General features: G+C 37.1%; 1 protein-coding gene across 6 annotated transcripts in view; it reads left to right on the top strand.

The window, feature by feature from the left end:
- NCOA2 (nuclear receptor coactivator 2) overlaps nucleotides 1–22342 on the top strand; it is a 191340-nt gene that overhangs the window by 104824 nt on the left and 64174 nt on the right. For all 6 annotated transcript variants that reach the window (XM_071737755.1, XM_071737759.1, XM_071737756.1 and 3 more), the window contains 2 exons: nucleotides 9156–9257; nucleotides 10066–10238. In XM_071737755.1, coding sequence (XP_071593856.1) covers nucleotides 9175–9257; nucleotides 10066–10238 — 256 coding nt within the window. In that variant the 5' untranslated portion in view covers nucleotides 9156–9174. The remainder of the gene's footprint in view (nucleotides 1–9155; nucleotides 9258–10065; nucleotides 10239–22342) is intronic.

Genomic DNA, 22342 nt, shown 5'->3' with positions numbered 1-22342 from the left:
TGACAACGTTTTGGTGAAAAGAGATCTTTTCTTTTTTACAAGTGGAAATGGAGCAAACCTCTTGTACGTTATATAAAAAAATGGTACTTTGTTCCTCTGATTTTTTTTTCTGTTGTCTTATTAAAGTCTAGTCTTGCTATTCCTGGGCCTATTAGAGGTGGCTGACATAGTCTAATCCATAAGCAGCTGAGTGAGTGGCTCTGTTAAGAGCCTTAGCCTGTGGGAATAGAGAAGGTAGGAGCCATCTTACAGTGCTGGGGTTTTGCTGAGTCTCAAGCTGAACTGGAGTTTCCTAAATCTGTGGTGTTGAGTATCTGAGAAAAAAACTCTTTCACTTTGAAGAGCTGTGTGGATTTTAAAGAAAGTCCTGTTAAATGCCAGCCTGTAACACTGCACATTAATGTTATTTGATTGTTACAGCATGTGTTAAAGAGCTGCTGCCACCCATTTGCAACCTAATGTGTTTATTAGACGGTCTTCCCAGTGGCATCTTGAAGTGTCTTTTAGTTAAAAAATTCATGAGCATTATTGGCTTTCAGGCTGCAAATGGAATATGTCTTCTTACTGTCTAATATACCACTCTAAAGCTATTACATAGGAGTAAGGGAAAAGATATTGGTGAGGAAGGAGCCTTTGGCTTAAACATTTGTTTATAGTCTGATAGAGCTTTTTGTAGAGTGAGCAAAACTGTGAATAGTAGATGTTGGAGCCAGTTTTCTGTTCTGGGCTTAATGGCATTTGCTAGTAAATTATATTCCTGTTCTAGTTTGTGGACTTCAAGAGTAAAGTAGAATTTAGTAAATATTACCATAAATCTTGTTTTAATGTTACCTGGGCTAAGCTCTCCATCAAATGAAACTGATCTTCTAAGTAACAAGTGTTATTTTCAGATAGAAAAGACTACAGGTGCACATCAGATTTTAGTACAAAACCTTTAAGGATGAGTATAGTTTTTAAGCTTGCTGCTGACACCTTCCTCACAGAAGCTGTTTTCTGTTTTTACTTTATAAGGGGGTACTGCTCTAGGGTGACAAAGATTTTAGGCAGTTTCATAGATAGTGAAAGTGGTAGTGCTGTTTCAGATAAAAACCCATGCCCTTGAAGAAATTAATTAGTATTTTTAATATTAAGTTACTGTTACCAACTGAGGTATTGAACATCTTGCTTATTTTGGCAGACTGGCATTCTTTTATTTGGTGTGTATCTGAATCCCAGGTGTTTGGTGATGAAGGACAGGTTAGTAGTTGGTTGTAGAACATGTGGGGTGTATCTATATCTGGGGTGCAGAAAAATGGTTACATATATCTTTATTTTTCCTTTCTCTCAAACCCTTCAGTGGTGGATCTCTCACTTTAATTTCATTACCAGCCAATGCAATGATTTTTTTTCCTACCCTTTTCATTTCTCTTGATTTTCAACTCTGATTTTTGGGAGGTTTGTTTGGGGTTTTTTGTGGCTTTGCTTTTTGTATTTGTAGACCCTGACCATGTCTCTCTGGATTTGTTGAAAGTCCCATGCATGACAAAGTTTGCACATCAGGAAACTGAGCTTTTCCAAGTAGAGGGAAGTGCACAGAGCTCAGTTACTTGGTTGGGATTCTGCTGGGTGCTGCAGTGAAAAGTGCTGCGAGTCAGAGCACCCTTTCCTCCAGAACTACTTGCTGAATAGGCCTTAGGTTCCAGTGGCTCTGTGCTGTACATTATTCTACTGCATCTTATTCCACCTCTGACAGTGATTTCCCTTTGAGGCCTGGGAAATTGGCTAGCAAGGATTGCCTTCTTCAGAAGGGTTGAAGGTTGCAGTATTAGTTCAGATTCAGAAATGGAGCTCATAAAAGAAGAGCTCGTAAGCAGGAAAAACTGTGAAGAATCAGAAGTTGCATGTGACTTCCCAGCTTTCCTCTGGCTTCTACCAGAATTGATTCTATAAAGGGGGGCATCAGTAATTTTGAAACTGAGACTGAAAGCTTCTGATCATGAGAGATTCACATGAAAAACTATGAATAATAATGGGCATGAGTTTATCATTGGAATGAGTTGATAATGAGGAGTATGAGCTGTTTATATTAACAGCTGTTTAACTTGGACTGTTAAGAGAAAAAAAACGCCAAATTTTTCACCAATTTTTGGTCATTAAAAAGTATTTTTGCTTTTTGTAATTAAATAAAACAGACACTTTAATGTATCACTTCAGTATTTGTCAGTTGTATCTACAGTAGCTGCATGTTCTGTTGTGCAGAAAGTATAGTGCTGCTACCTGATTGTCCACTATATGGTACTTTACCTTTTGTTTGCTACTTTTCAGGTTGAAATAGCAGCTTTGAAGGTGTAATCCTCATTTATTCTTTAACTGCGTTTGTTAGGCTTATAATAAATCTGACAGTTTAACAGGCCTTGTTTGGAAGATGGCCTGCCCTGATAAGAGATAAAATGCACATTATCTTCTTCTACATTGACTCTGGATGATTAACTGGGTTCACTGATGCTCAGGATCAGTGCTGGAAGGTTTATTCTTGAGTGCCATGTTCCTTCGTGGCATTTGAGAAGTAGGAAGATAATACAAATTCATGCAATTGATTTATGCTAGATTTTTTTTCTGTCTCCTCTTTCACAGGGCCTGTGTTGTTTTGTTTCTCCCATGTGCTTTATTTTTGGATTTACGTAATTATTTTTTTTTTCCTTTGAAAGATTAATGTCTTCTAAAATATGTTTACTATTGCTTTGTATTTAGGTTAAGTCTCTCTGTGTACTCTAACTTAGATTAGTTGCTCGTGGAGGATGTAAAGGAGGATGTACTGTCATGACAAGAGCAGAAACTATTGTTTCGTTACTGATAAGAAAAAATTAATTGAAACATCTTTCAGTCTGTGTTGTTTCAGTCTCCCAACTGGTCAGGTGTCAACTATTAAAATTACTAATATATACTGTCCAAGAGTTTATTAAGTTAATTTTTCGAAGTTTGTAATTTGCATGTAACAATTGGAAAAATTAGACTGAGATTCTGTCTGCTCTTATTTTGGATGCCTAGGCCTCTGGTAGCAAAATAGAACAGAAAAATACAACTTTTGTCTTAAATGTATATTAAAAAAAAAAGTATTTACATGCCTGGGATGTCCTGTTGGTACAGGTCATCTGTTGAAGCCTAAAATTAGTTCTTCAGGTATTTTTAGTAACAGTAATTCCGCTTCTCTAATTAGCTCCTTCCTTGTATGAAAATACTGCAGTGAGTGTATTTATCTTTCCTTTGCTCCTCCTTGATGCCCAGTGGAATTGAAGCTTGAGGGTCATCTGAGTCAGCATTAGAAGTTCAGCACTTGGTTATTGTTGTGGGTTTTTTGTAGACAATGGAAAAAAACTTAATATATATTGAGAAGAAAAATCTGCTACCACCACTGAAGGCAAAATCCTAATCCCACAGTGTGATATTAAATTTGTGTTTTGGAGTGCAGCACAACTCCCAGACAACTTACACAATAAAAAAGGGAGTGCCTGCTCTTGCATGACAGTTCATTCTGCAAGGCATAAATTCAAATTCAGCTTGTCAAGACATTTTCTTGAAATACCATGATGATATTATTTTCATTAACAAACATATGTCTCTGTTTCTCCTCAATGCAGTGATTATTGCTGATTTTGTTTTTACTAATTCCCAATTTGGTTAATCCTTTTCCTTTTCTATACCATTCTAAATAAGCCTTATCCACTTTTTCTTGATTTTTGTCTCAGAAAACATATGGTAGAACTGATACTGCATTTCAATTTCTTCTAAATGAACTGAACTGTTCAATTTCTTAATCTTTCTTCCTGGAAATTACTGCAGAGATGTATAAAAAGATCAGAGGAGTGGGATGAATGCTGCTCTCTAATCTAAGGTAGTTCCCTATAGGCAAGCTTTATTGGAGTAAAAAGTCTCTGTCTTGTCATTCTACTCACCATATCTTTAGTAATGAATTTTCATGTTTCCTGGAAAAATTCAGGTTTGGAATTTTTACTTATTTGGTCTGAGAAGCTATCCATGTTGTACAGGAGCCTAAGAATATTTAGGAGTTCCTATATTATCTTGTTTAAAATTACAAAGTTATCTAATGTAAAGAATTTCTACCAGTAAATTTTGAAATGGATGAATTCATGTCTGGAAGAGGTTAAGGCTGAACTGTTCCTCACCCACAGATGTTTGTCAAAAATTCATCTACAAATTCAATTTAAATCTATGAGTGTTCTCCTTTTTCACTTGAGAGTTTCCTGGGTGCCAGCTCTTGGGTACTACCTGTTCCCAGACGTACTTTCTTCTTAAAAATGTGGGTTTATCTCCTTGCTTATGCAGCATGAAATTTGTAGAGGTACCTAGACCGAAGACCTCCATCTAGTAGCATGCATAGATCTTGAACATGAATTAGCTAAGGAAAAAAAATATTGAATAGCTTCTTTTTTCTAAAAAGGCATAAGGAGACTGGTCAAGAGTCTGCTGGGCTTGTTAGGGTAATTGCTGTGACGTGGGAGATACAAGAGATACCTCAATCCTTTATGTTTTAAGGCAGTTGTATGAACTACATACCTGTGAGTTTAGTTGCTATGGGCTACACACCTGTAGCTTGCTACTGCACTGCAAGAGGTAATTAACCTTGCTCTCTTTGCTTTATAAATGTCCAGTTTTGGTAAACAGATAGCCTACCACCTAGCTGGCCATCCTGCAGGATGAAAAATGCACGCTTGAAACCCCTCTGCAAAGAGGGAGCTGAATTTCCATTGCCCCCTCTCTGACTGTTCTAGTTGGTAAGTAGCATTATGCAAGAGCAGGGAAGCAGATTAACTATCCACAGCTTCTAAAAGGTGATTCGTTCTCATTACTCCTAACTTGGGAGAGGATTTTCGTTTCTGAATCCCAAGAGAATAGCAGAACTTTGCCTGTCCCTGTCAGCCTCTAAATCCCTAGGGATAGGTGGTTTTGGGGGCACGTAATTTGTTTTTAGTACTGTGTCCTGGATACTGCTGAATTACTCTTTTTTTTTGAGTTTCCAAGGCACCTAACTCTGAATTTTGGATTCAGGCACCTACAGCACAGGAGCTACAGAGCCTATAGGGCTCTGAGCATAGGAGGTTCAAGTTGAATATCAGAAAGAATTTTTTTACTGTAAGGGTGACAGAGCCCTGGAACAGGCTGCCCAGGGGGGTTGTGGAGTCTCCTTCACTGGAGACATTCAAAACCCGCCTGGACACGTTCCTAGGCGATGTACTCTAGGGGGCCCTGCTCTGGCAGGGGGGGTTGGACTAGATGATCTTTTGAGGTCCCTTCCAACCCCTAGGATTCTATGATTCTATGATTCTATGATTCTTTGAGGTATAGAAACATAATGTTTAATGAAGACATAGGGAGAACAGAAGGCAAACACAGTAGTAGGTAGTAGATTTCCAGAAAAAAGATGAGTAAAAAGAAATGTGTAACTCATTCTAAGAACAAACTGATAATGCTGCTGAGAAAAAGACAAATGGTCTGTAAATGCAAATGAATTAAAAGAATGCTCATAATAAATAAATTGTTTGTTTAGACACAGCTAGAGTTTAATATGGGGAAAAGGTACTAGTTTCAGAATGATGGTACTGCTTTTGTCCCCTTAAATGCAGATGGATGAAGTTTAGTTTTTCATGGTAGGAAGTTAGTTCTAGGGTGTGTGAAGGCTGGACCTAATGGAATTCCTACAGAAAAGCATCAGTGCAAGAGGAATTGAGCCATGCATTAGTGGCGCTACCAGTAAAACTTTGGTTCCTGCAAAAATAAGTTTCCCTTTGAAGTAAGCCAAACAGCCTAGGTGCAAAAACTGTCAGTAATTGTTCCTCTTTGCTTTTTGGGGGAGGCAGGGGGAAGTTTGGAGGGTGTTCGGCCTAAATGCTTACCTCTAACTTTACGGTTGAATGATTTATCAGGTTTTCATGAGTTGTTGTGGTTGTTTCTCAAGAAAAACAGCTAAGCAGTTTAGATTTCTCAGGTATTACTTGGGAAGCATAAAAAAATTGAAGGGTTTCCCCAGCCTAGTTTTAGTTCTGAACTTTAGGTCACCATCTGAGTCTGGCTTAGAAATCAGATGATCTTGGGGACGCACAACTTTTGTCATGCTGATGATTTTTTTCTCAGCCTGGTCCTTCTCTAGATATTTTGTCATTAGGACAGAGCTCCAAGGACAGTTCCAGCTCTCCATGGACAGAGATGTGGAACTGCTGTCTCCTCACAGATTCTCTTTAATTATTGTCACAGTTACCTTAATAGTTATTATTTTTATTATTATTAGGTATTATTATTAATAGTATTAATAATACTGTTATTAATAGGTAATAAGAATAATAATATTCTTCCTTCCATGGAGCTTTACTTGTGGTACTTGTGAAATGGCATGATTTTGAGAAACTGCTTAGCTTCTAACCAGATAGAGGATTGTATATTTCTGGTTTTGTATTTAGATAAACCAGGAGCTAGAAATCAGTGAAGATGTGCAGCTGGTAAGGAACAGCCAGTGTCACATTTCACACTGGAGGCTGCAGTAGATGTTCCACTCTCTGCAGCAAGGTCTCCCTTGGTGTGGTGCAGTGGATGCCCTGCCTGGGCTGACTGGGAGTTCCCCAGCAAGTACTGAATGGTGGAGTTTGTGATGGTTCATCTTCCCTGAGAGAGCTCAGCTCTGTTCTGCTGCAGAACCAAAGCTTTCTTGCTCTTCTTGAAGTGGCTTGTTCTCAAAACATTGACAGTGTATATGCACATGTAGATAAAAATATTCATGTATAGACATAATTGATAAAAAGATAATCCAGGCATTTTTTAAATAGGGTCTAATACCATGCAGGTCAAAAAACAGCTGGGAACTGTGTATTTTGAAGACAATCTAATATTTTTCATAAGACTTGACTAGTATCTCAAAAAAAGAAATTACTCCACTTTCTCCTCAAACTGGTTAAAAAGAAAATATTTTCAGTATGTTAAAAATGACCGAGACTCAATATTCTGTTAATGGTTTAATTTAATTAATAAATTGAAATTGCAATGAGCAAAACAGCGCTGGGTGCATGGGGAGTCTCTGCTCTGCTCACAGGCATGCACCTAAAAATCTAGGATTACCTTATATTGATTACAATTCTATGAATATTAAAAAGGGGTGGGTTTACATGCATATTCATAGGGATTACATCATGTCATTATAATATTCATGATAGGCAGAGTCTGGGCGGAGTCCTCTCTTGGGGAGATATCAGGGAGTTGTTAGGGGGTCTTTGGATGAAATAAGAAGTCTTCCTCAAACTTGAACCTTTATCATGTTTTTCACCAACTTCATTATCTCGTTACAGAGCAAAATTAGACCCTAGCAATAATTTTTCCCTTATCTGCTGGTTGTGGCATTTTTATGTTGTCTTTGTGCAGATGTTTGCATTCTTTTGGTGCCTCGGTAGCCTTGGCAGTGCCTTGTTTTAAGAACAAGACCCACGCTTCAGTTATCACCGAGACAGAAATCAGCCTCGTTGAGGCCTTGTGTTGCTTACACTGTTTTTTGTGGAAAATTATAGGTCTCAATTGCTTTGTCTAGCCCCATATTCACTTTCTTCTTAGTTTAATTCTGAATTTACTGGTTAGGAATACAAATTCATTAACATCATGTATCACAAGTATAAGGAAATAATTCTTTATTTCTAGTGTTTGGGGTTTTTTGGGGTTTGTTTTAATTCAGAACATAATAGATGGTGTTCAGTTCTGCATCTGAGGCATCTCTTAGTCTTCATTTGTTTGCTCAGATTTCAATACGTAGTCTTTCTCAGCATTCCTGAGGAACTGCTTAGATATCAGTCTTCGGGCTGCTTCTTCCCGTATCTTCATTCAGCCAGTTCATTGGGAAAACTAAAATTTCCATTGTAAACATCCAACACAAGCTCTGGCTGCTAGATTTTTACACAGTGTCAAAAAGAAAATAAGAAGGAGACCACAATTTTAACCTGTAACATTGTGTTCCGTGCATGGCTGACTGAGCCAGCAAAAGGAAGGGCCCAGAAGTCCCTTAAAGGAGGTGGTGGACCCCTTGGTTTTGGTACCTGATTTCCATTTTGTGGCCATGTGTACAGAATTATGGGCTCCATCTCTTCTTTTAGCATGGTATGAATAACCTCTTGGACACACTCACCTGCTTCATAGCCCTCATGTTTATTTTTCTGCTAATCCCAAACAATGCAGGAGGAGCTCTGAAGTGCCTGGCAACATCTCCCTGCTATCATCCTTACTGAGCTGGCAGCAAGTAGGCAGATGGTGAGCTAGGACTGCCCTGTGTTGCATGAGCTTTTGGATCATTTACATCATCTCCAACTGTCCAACTGAGAGTTGGACTTGGTGATCCTAGGGGACCTTTCCAATCTTAAAGATTCTATGAATCTGTCTCCTTTATGTCCTTTGTAACAGTGTTTTCAGCCTCTAGAATATCTGTATATATTGAGGGGGGTGTAATCTGGGGCAGGCAAATTTCGTGTGCTTCTGTGGTGCATAGACACAACAGACAGCCAGGAGCAGGGCAGGATTTCCACAAGTTGTTTACTGCACAAATCATAATAAGCTTGTGTTGTTTTAACACAATACCTTGAGAAGCTCTTTTCCTTATGAGGTAGATTATGTACACAAAATTTTTATCAGTTCCCCAGTGACTGACAGTGTTGACAGATGTTCTGTTTCTCTGGTATTGTACATGTACTTGTGAAAGCATTATCTTGTGATTTTTAACTAAATCTGCATGAGCTACCTTTTCGTGTAGCTGGGATACATGTTTTGTTTCATGTATTTAAATTCTGTTGTGTTTTCCTTGTGGTGTGACACTCTGGCTTTCCCTTTGTCTTTCCTCATTCAAGCTTGCAAAATTGCCATGAAAATTCAGCAACCCAGGCACGAAAGGCACTTACCTGTTCTTACACAACTGGTAACAATCAAAGAGATGATAACGCTTTGCCTGCCACAAATTTTCTTCTGAAGCAGTTGTGTATAGACTCATAAACACTGTATTTTTATTGGTAGCTTTCAAATAAACTCTATTTCAAAAGATAGATTTGCCAAATAAAATCTCGAGCATGGAACAAGAAGCATGAACAAAGAACTCACGACTTCCACCATAACCCTTTCTTGCTCTTTCTTCCTTTCAGTTGCTGATATGTGTTCAAGATGAGTGGGATGGGAGAAAACACCTCTGACCCATCCAGGGCAGAGTCAAGAAAGCGCAAGGATCCCGATCAGCTTGGACCCAGGTTAGACCATTTATGCCTGAAGAGACTGAAAGTGAAACAGTTGAAAAAAAAAAAACCTGTTACATTTGCACATATTTTTCAGTTAGAAAATTTAACCATGCAAAGAGAAGTCAGTACCAAATTCAGTAATTCTGTGTTGTTGTGAGTTTGGGGTGGGGGCTATTGTCTTTTATTACTATTTGCTTGCTTGTTTTTGATTCACTGTACTGCCAAAATGCAGAATTTTGGTGGCAATATAGGAACTATGTAAAAATCTTCAGCTAATCACTGCAAGGAGTCTTCAGTTACTTATCTGACAATCTAGGGTCTTTTACTGCCTCTCTTGTGCATCATAATCAGGCACCTGAAATTCCAGTTTTATAGCATTTGCATTTCCAACACAAGTTTAAAGGCATAGCCACTCATCCAGCATTTTTTCTTACAGCTGTTTGTCACAATTTTACAAGGAATATAGATTGTTTGACTTAAATTTTAAGCTTTTATTTTCTCATACTCTGTCACTCTATGGTATTTAGATTCTTGATGCCAAGTGGAGGGATACTCATAAGTGTTCAAATTCCACACATCCCCACTTAGTCTGCTGTTCTGAGTTTCAAATCCCAAACCTTTTTTTAAAAGTGGCCAGGGAAAAATAATTTTTAATACATCTTTCCAGGTTCCAGAGGAAACCTTTTTGCTTGAGAAACTTGAATGAGAGAGGGCAGTTCTCTCTGCTTTTGTGAAACTATTCTCAAACCATTTGAAATAAACTTTGAGCTAGCCAGAAACAAGCAAACTGACATTAAATACATTTTATAAACTCTTTCAGCCCTAAAAGAAGCACTGAGAAACGCAATCGTGAGCAAGAGAATAAATACATAGAAGAACTTGCAGAGCTGATTTTTGCAAATTTCAATGATATTGACAACTTTAACTTTAAACCTGACAAATGTGCAATCTTGAAAGAAACTGTGAAGCAAATTCGTCAGATAAAAGAACAAGGTAAGGGGACTAATTAATTGACCTTGAATATTTTCTCTGTTGATTTTTATTTTTGGTAGTCTCTTCACCTTTTCTGCTGCAAATTCTCGGGTTTTTCATTAATCAGTAATGAAAAATGCTGTAATGTCTTGTGAACGAAGTGTGTTAAATATAATATTCAGTATTTTAAAATGTGCTTCACATAAAATGAAGAAATTGCCAAGACAGAAAATTGGTCAGTCCTATGTGTTCATCTAATGAAAATGAAATCAATTGTGCTTTTATAAGAGTTAAACTGGCTTTGGGGAGAAAATAAAAAACTGCTTACATGGATCCATGTAAAATAGGGATAATCCAGGAGAATGGATTATGAAAGTATTCTGCATTGCCCTTTTTGCTTCCTTTTGTTGGTATGAATAGATATTGTGGACTCAATATCTGTGTCCCTTAAATGATGACATCATATCCTCAACTACAATAGATTTTAAACCATTCTAATCTCTAGATAGGGTCCTGTTTTAAATGTAAACCAGAGAACGTGACAGTTTTCTTCCTGTTCTTTGTCTAGAAGATCAGTTTGGTATTTCTTTTCTTTTGATATATTTTCCATTTAAAGAGAAAATCTTTTAGGAACTTAAAATTTTTGAAAGAAGGTTTTGTCGCACAGGTCTATTGGGCATGTGTGAATAGCACTGCAGGTGCTTGAACAGATTCAGATTCTTACAGTGGGTGCATATAATTTTTCTTCTAATTTATAAATTTACTCTGTCTTCATAAAACTGTTTTTGGTTTTCAAACCCTTTCATTAACATTTTTCTCTTTTTCACTATTCTGTGATTTCTGTGGAAAAATAATGCTTCCTTTTCCATACTGTATGTGTGAAGTTGTGAAAGTAGAGGTTACATGTTACATACATTAGATACAAATTTCTTTCTGAAAGAATTAGGTGAGTAGACCTGTAGCTTCAGACATCAGCATATTCCAAGCTAAATGGAAAGTGGCAGGTGTCAAATTATGTCAGCTGCCTCTGAAGTGGCTTTAATTGAATAAACTTTTTGAATGTTCTGGTTTCTGAGCTTGTTCTCTTCTTGTTGCTACTAGGTTGCCATGATTTTTTAAATGGATGTTCTAGTGAAGTTGCCATGCACCATATTGAAAATATGCCTCTTTCATAATTTTGCACCCTACTGGATTGGAGATTTTTTTTTTTCCCTTCTTTTCTTTTTCGTTCCTCACTTTTTGGATTTTTGTTTTGCTGTCACCAAGAGACACATTTTATTTGAGAAGGAATAAGGACAAAAGGTTGTGTTTTCCTGGGAAATGGGTACACAGAGAAAACTCTGTTAATCCATTTAGTAATTCTCATAGCAGGTTTAGGACATCTCATCTGAAAATCTGGCTCTAACTAATGGCAGCTTTGGCAAATCCAGGGTTTTGTTACTCAGGACCAGTATCATAAAAACCATTTTCATATTGTTCTAACATTTTGACACTAATCAGACCAGGTTACATGTAAATTATTTAAATCATCATGCGCCAGAGTTTTACCAAAGCTGAGTGTGCACTTCATTTTCTAAGCTCATAAAATTCTTTTGCAAAACCAACTAAAATACAGTTATAAAGACAGACTAAAATGCTATGAATATTTTTTTAACAAGCAGTAGTTTGCAAATCTTGAGCAATAAAGATACCAAATTACGCCTCATGGTGTTGATGTGTTGCACAGGGTTCTTCTGCAGAGAACAATGAGACTGTCTAATAACTGTTTGGGTCTGTAAACACCAAGACCTTCAAGGTGGTCATTAATAGCATCTCAGGATGTTGAAGTGGAGATCAGAATATTTGAAATTAATCCTCTAAACTAATTAAAAACTTGTATACCAGTTTCGGCATAGGAGTTATATCTCTGTGTTGTTACATTAAATTTAAAAGGCATTTCCTTTTAAGAAAAAAAATCAACTGGCCATATATTCTGAAATGCTGCAGTGTTCTGGAACAGACATTTCATTAAAAAATCTCAGTCTCACATACTAAACATTCAGACTGCACAAACAGCACAGTACACCCTGTACTTCAGTTGAGTGCCACAAGAATAACTGAGAGGTTGAAGATGTGACGAGGTTGCTGCTGTTGCTGTCTCATGGTTTTTAGATAGTTTATCACCTCACATTGGGAATTTTGCACTTCTGTATATTCATGATTAAATGCATTCTTTTAGGTCATTGCAAATCTTTTTTATGGCTTTTCTACCTCCAAGACATGTTAGGAGACCTTTACAAGTGGTGAAACACTTAAATTATCTTAACAGTATCTATTTCAAGACCAAGTCATGAAAATGATGTGCCATGAGACTCTGGTTAAAAATTGTATTTCCTTACAGTTAAGATGTTTTGTTGATTTTTAGTGTTACACCAAATACCTGTAGGAGAAAACTAAATTAACATTCTGAAATTCCTGAGCGATTCTACACTAATAGAGACAAATTAGGATGGCTCAGTTTTTGCTCAGTGTGTCTCCTCTGTATTTCCTCAAAGACAGATTAGCTTAAATTAGTGAAAACTTATTTTACAGTTTAGGTGTTTTAGTGAAGCAGTTGGATTTAGAAATAATATTAAAAATTCTTCATAGATTTTCCTCTTTGTCTATAAACAAATTGAATATTAAGACCTAATTACTTACAAAAACCACAGTCAGTTAAAAGCACCTTGGAAAGCAACTGCAAGCAGTAAGTCTTACAGCTGCTACTGAGATTTGACAAGGAGACTTAATTCTAGGTTCTAGGAATGAAAATGAGGAAGGAAGCAATACAGATGTTTCATTTCCCATGTCAAGCTTGCTGGGCTGGTAGCTGAAAAATGTAAGATATTTTGCTATAGTAATACTGTCTAATTCAGCATAATGCTATCCTGATCTATTTTATATGCAAATATATATATTTGCAATACTATAACTGTTATCTTTGTATCGTTTCTCACAGTATATACTTCAAAGATTCTTTAGTTGTGGTATGTTAGAGATGTGGTTTATTACCATTTGAAAGCAAGTTATAAATATATGCTTGTAACTGAATTCTTCAGAAGAATTAAAGATATTTGGAAGAGGTATCCATGGCAAGTAGTTTTTATCTGTGTTTTGACATTTTTTTCAGTACTTGGGAAAATGAAGGCAAATTTCTTTACAAAAGCTTAATTTTCTACTGAGGACTTCTATCATATTATCTTTCAGTGATTGGACAGAGATTTGTGGATGTCCAGAGGAAATGAAAAACTGTGATTTTAGCATGAAGATGAAACAGAAGTTGTATTCATGTAAATACTAAGATATTTCTTGAGAATTGGGTTTCAAGCACTTGGGAAAAAATTTGTTCAGTTTTTTTATTTTTAGCATAGAAGTCACATGAAATGGTGGTTTGATGGTTATGTTACATGGTTATGAAAGTGTAAGCTCTCCTGTTATTTGCAGTCCATGTAAGACTGAAAGAACAATAGTCATAATGATGCAGATGTGTTAATAATGTATGCAGATGGTTACAGGCACAGTAAGTTCTGATTTGCATGTGCTTAATTTTTAAAAGTTTTTTTAAAACAGGTGTAAAGACCACTGGGGATAAATGTTCCTTTACATGCCAGACAGAAGCTATAAAGCCCTTTGATTATACTTAGAAATATATCTAGTAAAATACGTAGGATCTGAAAATCAGGCTTACTTTAAAGAAACAATTTCAGGACTTAAGACAGATTCATTTCAGTTTTATAAGTACTGTGGAAAATATTTTCTCATATCTGAAGACAACAGAATTCTGACAGCAAGTACAATGAGTCTGGATTTGCATCTTCCTTGTTTTACAATCAGTTGAACTGTTTCACATCAATTTCATTTAATTTCATACTTACATTAGTCCTTTTCTTGAATCCTGTCATCTCTTTGACTCCTCTCATTATGTTATCTTTTTTCTTTATCATTATTGGGTTTGATTGTTCTGATCCCCAGACTAGTTTTTCCTTTTAGGTATTAAGCAGGATATGAAAATGAAATCTCTGCCTTTAGTTTAAAGCTCTCGTTATACATGATTCTAACATCAGTCTCAGCTGGTAAATAGTTCACATTTTGAAGCAGAGATTGGGTGTTACATTTGGCTGTTTGAACATCTCCCAGTTCAAACTCTGAAACCACCTTTTCATCATTATCTGGTTGTGCATTTGCCCTCTTCTCTGGGTATCAGCAATGCAGTAGGTACAAGGAATACTGAAAATTACCTTTATGTTCTTCAGCAGTTTCTCTAGTTAAGCAGTCTCCTCTGACCCCTTTGGTGGGTGTTCTGAGGAATGTATCCTGGCATCAAGTACAAGACACGGTTCATTTGTTTTTTCTCAAGACCCCTGTGTACCCTTTATTAAACTCCAGCTCCTGTTTTTCTCCTTCTGCTCTTCCATTCTGCCTTTCTGTTTTCTGTATCCTTTTTTTCAGGATGACATCCACCTGTCTTGTTTAGATTCACAAAGGGTGGGATATAACCTACTGTGCCAATGTGTTCCCAAATGCAATTTAATGTCTCGGTTCCATTTTCCTGCAGAGTCCAGCTTTCAGGTGAAGAGGTTTTGTGTTCTGTGGATAAGCTTTTCAGTATTATAGGAAAGAGCAGGGTGGCAATTACCAGTCTAGCTGCTAATTTGCACTTTTGAGTTGTCAGATCTTGTTTTCAGAATAGCCTTACGAGACAGACCTTGGACAGAATGAATCACCATGTGAAAGCTAAATAATGCTGGGAGAAGGAGAAGTACTTGGTGAACAGAGTTATGCAAGAACTGTGGAACCTATATGAATTTAAAAAGAAGCCATGTTGTTAATCATATATATCTTCTTTTTCTGGTTTGACATTTGATAGCAAAACCAGTTCTTGCTTCCCTGTTGCAGTACTACTTTGTAAACATGGTGGGGTCACTCCAGCATATAGTCTATTGTTGCCTCCAGCACTGGTATGCAAGTAAAATCCCTTGCTAAAGGAAAACAGCATGGTCATAAAGCTGTAATGAGGTGTTGCTTTGGCTGCTGCTACTTTGACTTTATCAGATCTGAATTTATATTCATATTTCACAGGGTATTTAAGCAACTGCCTAGCTTTAAGCAGATAAGTAATCCCTGTTAAGTCAGTGGAACTACTTAAAGTTTTAAACTTATGTACATACTTATCTTACCAAACCAGATATTAAGACAAGAGAACATATGCAGGCTTGCTTTTTGTTTGCTGGTTTTTGTTTTGCAAATATTTCAGTTGGTCAATTTTACTCTAATTAAATTTCTATATATTTGAGTTGGCTAAAGATTTAAAATTTATGCCAACTTCAGAGTTATTTAAGAAGTTTTGCGTGTCTATTATTATTAGTATATTCTGTACTTTCAGCCTGATAGGATTCTTAGACTGAATTAAGTGTCAGATATATTTGTTTGGTGAGGTCAAGCAATTTAAGCAGAGCATTTACCAAAAAATCTATTACTGAATTTGTTTTGCTGTCTCCTCTACCTATGTCTGAGAGTGATACATGGAAAAAGGCTTTGATCTTTCTCTGTACATTTTAAAGCTTTTTTGGCTAAAGATCCAGTTATGTTAACTTTACTACTTGTGTGCCTCCAGGGAACTACTGATTCACTGAAGAATTTAAACTGGGTTTAAGTACTGCAGACCATCAGTTTCTTTTCTGGAAAAGTGGTCATTAGCCAACAAGACCCCGAATGGGAAGATTCCTGAGTTTTACCTATTTTACTGGAGTTGCTTATAATGCAGACTAATTGGTTTAGGCCTTATCTACACATAAATTGTGGCACTTTACTAGTAGTGTTGGATCTCTCTCCCCATGGGCCCTTGGGTCCCATTCCAACACGAGTCCAAGTGTGCCACCTGTGCTGGTGCTGTTGGGCTTCTCAGGGGCGATGGGCAATGGCTTTCACTTAACAAAACACTTTCACTTATGTCTCTTGGCTGTGGCCCTCATCTTGGTTGGTTATGAATGTCTTCAATTCTAGAGATCATAGACTCATAGAATAGTTTGGGTTGGAAGAGACCTTAAAGATCATCTGGGTTGAATCCCCCTGCCATAGGCAGGGACACATCCCACTAGGCCAGGCTGATCAAAGCCCCATCCAATCTGGCCTTGAACACTTCCAGGGAAGGGGCATCCACAACTCCTCTGCGCAGCCTCTTCCAGTGTCTCACCACCCCCAGAATGAAGAATTTCTTCCTAAAGTCTAAGGCTAAATCTGCTCCCTTCCAGCTGTAGACCAGAAATACAAGCTTTGACTCCAAATTTTAGCTCAAAATGTAGAGAAACTGAATGTTCAATATTAACTGTTGAGATAGTGATCTTTTTCAGGTAGAAATAGAGATTTTTAGTAGGCATTACGGGAAAACTTGATTTTTTTTTTACATCCTACTTGTATTTTTATTTTCTTCGATCTTTATTTTGTTTTCTTTCATAATTTCTAAATGCCCAAGCAACTTATTTAAACTAGTAGAACATGGTTGTTTATTTTATGCTCTGCAGCTGCAAAGATACAAGAGGTCTGTAATACCAGTGTTAGGGAATGATATGGAAGATTGAGCTTCTCTATTCAAAATGCTTTGGATGTGTCTCAAGTGTTCCCTCTTCGTTCTTTGCAGGAACATTTTCAATAAATTTTTGGTTTTGCTACTTTGGTCTATGTTTTATTTACTTCTGGGAATGTAGTAAAATGTCTTGTAGAAGAAAGATGCAGACAACTCGTCCTGAAATTTAGGATTCTGGCAGCTGCATCCTTGCAGATATTGTGTGGTTCTCAGGCTGCACTTAAACTGCTACTGAGCACTTGAGTGTTCAAAACTTTACAGATTTTCTTTTGCAGCTTATTCTGTAATTTCTTGTGAACTGTAAACATCATAAACACATTAAGCATTTTTAAACTTAAAAAACCCACAAAAATGTAGACTGACATCCAGCCCTCTACAATATAAACTAAACTTCTGAGTCTAGTTTTTCTCACCATCTGCTCTGTTTTCAGAGGTCTCTGGTCAATGAGAAATAGTGAGTTTAGGTGGTGAAGAGGAATTGGGGGCTGCTGGTTCAAGTCTTTGTGTTTGTAATTCCCCATTGCTGGAAGATCTGCAGTGTAAAAGGTGCTGACAGTAGAACACCAGGGCTTCCTTTGTCCTTTAGATTGGTGAATGTAACTAATCTCAGCAGTATGTAATGCAAGTAAATGAAGGAGGCAGCTTCATGTTACCTTGACTGTCTCTGTGGATCTTAATTTATGGAATAGCAAATGAATTTACTGAGAGTAGTGATGATACTTCAGTCAAAATAATATCATCTGTTATAGGGAACCTAGCTTTTTTTGTTACACAGCTTTTATCTTTTCTTTGTAAAGACTGCAAAGTGATGAGATAATATTTACTCACAATAGGTCACAATGCCTTTCATACCATGTTTGAATCCTGAAAACCTGTGGATTCATAGCACATTAAAGAGGTAGTGATCAAAGGCTTCTCTGTGTTCAAACTAGAACCAAAATAATTGCATGTGCTCTAAGTCATGCATTTTTTAATTTCTGTAATAGTTTCTGCACATGAACAACTGCACAGTTAGTTAGAAATAAGGGTCCTTGAATGTGAAATACTGAGAATATGGAAAACAATTACTCCTTACCATTTCAGTTTCTTTTATAAAAGCCCACAGTGTGCAACTGGGGAAAAAAACAGACTGAAGTTTGAAGGATGATGTGGCAAATGATCATTTACCCACTTTGTCATGTACACTGTAGAGCTCCTAGTGAATGTCTTCAGACACATGGTCAGAGGGCCAAGACATGTATGTCTTCTGTTTCCTTTCATCGTTAGAGTGTGTTGGCATATCAATGTGCCTTTCACAGGACAATGGGTGCTCTTGTGTGTACCCTGCACATGCTCTCCTGTCTGAAGTCAGGACACTCTTCTTTAGCTCACACAAGTTGTCCCTTGTCATCTTAAGATCACAGAATCATAGAATTGGCTGGGTTGGAAGGGACCTCAGAGATCATCAAGTCCAACCCTTGATCCACTACCCCTGTGGTTCCTAGACCATGGCACTGAGTGCCACATCCAGTCTCTTTATAAATATCTCCAGGGACGGAGAATCCACCACTTCCCAGGGCAGCCCATTCCAATGCCTGATCACCCTCTCAGTAAAGAAATTCTTTCTAATGTCCAACCTAAACCTCCCTCGGCACAACTTGAGACCGTGCCCTCTTGTCTTGCTGAGAGTTGCCTGGGAAAAGAGACCAACCCCCCCCTGGCTACACCCTCCTTTCAGGGAGTTGTAGAGAGTGATGAGGTCTCCTCTGAGCCTCCTCTTCTCCAGGCTGAACACCCCCAGCTCCCTCAGCCTCACCTCATAGGACTTTCTGGTACTTTTTCTTCCAAGGAACAATTTCCTAGAAACACTTGGAACAACCTGTGGTTCACATGATCCTTCTGAGGGAGATGTCTTCCAGAGACAGGTTATTCTATGTCAAATTAGGTCTGGGCCTGTTCAACATTGAAGAGGAAATGTTCTTAAAAATAACAATTGATACACTTGGAAATGGAAAAAAAAAAAAAAAAGAGAGAGAGAAAGAAAAGTTGTCAAGGATGTAAATTCTAAATATAGATCATAGAACTCAGGGGGACCCTCATTTAGATTTTTCTTGGTTTGTTTGTTTGGGGCTTTGATGTTGGGTGGAAACATAACAAGGTATTTTGTGCCAGTAACATAAAATTCTTCCTGTCTTCTTATCTAAAAAACCTTCTACCTCCTTAGGTTGGAGGAATATTTGAGTGGTAGAGCTTTTTTTCCTATATATAGTTATTTCTTAATATCCTCCTTGACTTTTCTGAAAGCAATACTCTCTGTCACTAGCTGTCAAGAGTGGTATGCTATGTAGCATTGACTTTCTTTGTATTTCCCTACTTCTTTTATCTTTAAGGGTTTTATTTTTCAGCCTTTGCTATTTTCTTTTTTAATAGTTTTCCTGTTTTTTGTTTTTCACTTCTTCATTTTTGCTCTCTCTTGCTTTCAGAGGGCTTTGTTTTTGGACCAGCATCGCCATAGCTGTGACAATTTTATTACATTCTCTGGTCTCTCTGATCCTTTCTTTTCTCTTAGTTCTCTTTCTTTAGTAAGAAATCATCAAATAGTTTTGGGGAATGTGACAAAACTTACTAATGAATCATTGGGTGTTACACTGATTGATATCAAGCATTATTGTGATTACTATTAAGCTTGAAATTAGAGTCACCATCTGTCTAGCTGCTAAGAGATGCTGATTTTAACTGGACATTATGATACAGATTGTCAGGCCATTGTACTTAATGTTCAAAATATATAATTACGTGTGTGCAGTTGGCAAACTAAAATGTAAGGCCAGTATGCTTTTTTTCCTTGCTTTGTGTGTCAGTGATGTAGGCAGAGAGGCATAAAACCTTTATTAAATATAACTGAAGGAGGATATTGGCTTTCACATGATCATTGTGAGTTACTGTGTAAAAAGACTCCTTTCCCTCAGCTCTGCGATGGTTGTTTCTTTCTGCAAAGCCCAGGCAAGGAGCATATACCCTTTATTTCAACAGTTTAAACCATTTCCAAAGGTTGGGATTGGTGTCTTTTGATGGGTGGTTTGTGGGTTTTTTTGTTGGGTTTTTTTTAATAAGAACTTTGGCTCAGATCTACATATGGCTTAGAATGTAGATACTTAGCTCAAAACACATTAACCTTCCAATGTTAAAGCTGAGGTGGACCCATAACCCTGTGGAAATTACAACTAGTGTTTTAAAGGTCTCACCTGTCCATGCTCCACTGGCTCAAGTGAGAATCAGGCATCCATGTGCCTTTTTTGCAAGTGAGTAAGTAAATTACAGACTGGAGGGAAAGTTTCTTTTTTATCACTTCTGATCTGATACATGGGCTTGGCATTTACCAGCCTTCAATGCCAAGGGGCTACATGATTGAAGAACTTGATCTTCAGCATCTTCTGGTTAAAGCCACATTTGTTCAGCATACTCAGTGCAATGATTACCAAAGAGGGGTCCCTCACTCCCAGCCTGCAGAGCATCAGGAGCTTGGGTCTGGGGAAGAACAGGGAGGCTCTAGAGCCACCTATGGCAGCAGCCACCACCATGCTGTGGAGCATCCTTTCTGATGAGCTGTTTGTCACCCACAGTGAAGAGAATTGGTTTTTAAGGCAGGTCAAAGTTTCAGGAGAACTGATAAAGCTCATGGAGAAAATAGAGAAAGCAATACTCTTTGTGTTTAATTGTTTTTCCGTTTATGGATTATACTGATTTATTTAAGACTAGGTGCTTATCCCTCCTCCTTAACTCTGAAAGAGAGAGCAAGAAACGATAATTGCTAATTAATTAAGTTGTAAGTATGGTTCAGTCTGTTGAAGGAAGCCCATTTGTACCTATCAGTTCTATTAGCAGGCATTTTAAAATGTGTCAGAATGGATTAAATAATTGAGATTAAAAGTGACTTTGTGTGGATGTAAATCTTAGCAACAAGATAAGACAAACTTTTCTGCGGAATGAAAAAGAGATCTTTTAATTTTAGAGAATATCTTAAACTGTGTGTTAATTCTATCCTTTGAACAGTTATGCTGTATTCATAATCTACCTGAAATAATGTAGCTACTGTTGAAATATATGCAATTAACCTTAACCACATTTTCTTGAAGGATTTGGATTTAAAAATTCCTTTAAGTCACTAAGATGCTCAAACAGGTTCTTTTACTTATGCTTTCCTTGCAGTAATAGGAACATTTCTGTTCCTAAATTGACTTAAATGTTTGGTTTGGGCCTGTTATGGTGAGTTAGACAAGCAAGAAGAGGGGCCCCAGCTTCTATTTCTGAACACTGGGCTGTTACAAGAAGAAAACTTCTGCTTGTCCTTAATGATTTAGAGCTTTTTTCTGAAAGATTTATGTACTATAATCTGGACTATTAGAAGCAGTAGGAGCCCTGTTATCCATGTTAGCATGGACACATGAAATTAAGCTTGTTTCTGTTCTTCCCTAGCTGTCTTCAATTATCTGGCTCCGTTTTGGCCTACACTTTATTATGGAAACTTTTTTCTTTCACGGGCTCATAGGGATCCATCATCTTTCTTTTTGGTGTGCCATATTAGGTCTCTTGAAAACTTCTGCTGTTGTCAGTGGTAATTTATAAAAACAAGAAAATTTTTGCCTGTTGTGGTGAATGATTTGGTGTGTCACAAAGATTTATCATCAGCATTCTAAATTAAAGAGGATATTTTGTAATCATGGCATGTGGCATTCAAAGAAAGGGACTCATCTGTTTCCTTTTAACAGTTGGTTGAGGACATAAGAATGAGGCTTCAAGAAACAGACTCTGTCTAGATTAATATTCCAGTATGTTATTTTGGCCTTAGTTTTGGAAACATAGAGGTTTAATTAGGTTGGCAATTGCATTTGCAGATTCTGTTCTAAAGAGTGTTAACCCTTGTATTTTTGTTTTCAAAATCTTGACTATGTTTTTATGTGTCAAAGACCCAACTAGAGATCTGTTAAGTTTTGTGAAAGCAATATATTATTTCTAAGACAGTGATGGAGCCCTGTTTTGTAAGAAATTATCAGATCCCACCATATTTCTTGTCTTTGAAAACACCAGCTCAGCCAAAATGTTAGAGAACATCAGGCTCTCATCATTTAGACATTCATATTAATACTGTTTTTAGAGATGAATTATCAAAACAATATGAGGTTACTCATTAAGTAAATCTCTAACACTTACAAAATTCTACATGCCAAAAAATACAGTAAAATTTTCTGTCCTAATTCAGTCCTTACCAAAGACAATAATTACATTGTTAAACTGAGTGATGCCAAATATTTTTATCTAATATTTCAGTGCAGAGGTCAGTTAGCTTGGCTCTTTCTTCTTAAATTCAGTCATACTAATGTAACAGATTTTATATCAACACTGATGGATGTGTAGTGTTTGTTGTCCTGTACAGCTGAGTAGTTTGAGTGTTTTCAAGTCATCTAAATACCAGCAGGGACAAAACTGTTTCCTGGGTATGTAACTGTGTGTATATCCAGCTACAGATCTATGTATTTGAATCTGC

This window comes from Heliangelus exortis, chromosome 2, assembly GCF_036169615.1.
Source record: "Heliangelus exortis chromosome 2, bHelExo1.hap1, whole genome shotgun sequence".
Classification (NCBI taxonomy): Eukaryota; Metazoa; Chordata; class Aves; order Apodiformes; family Trochilidae; genus Heliangelus; species Heliangelus exortis.
The sequence above is the reverse complement of the archived record's forward strand: the minus strand, read 5'-3'. Positions and strand labels throughout refer to the sequence as shown.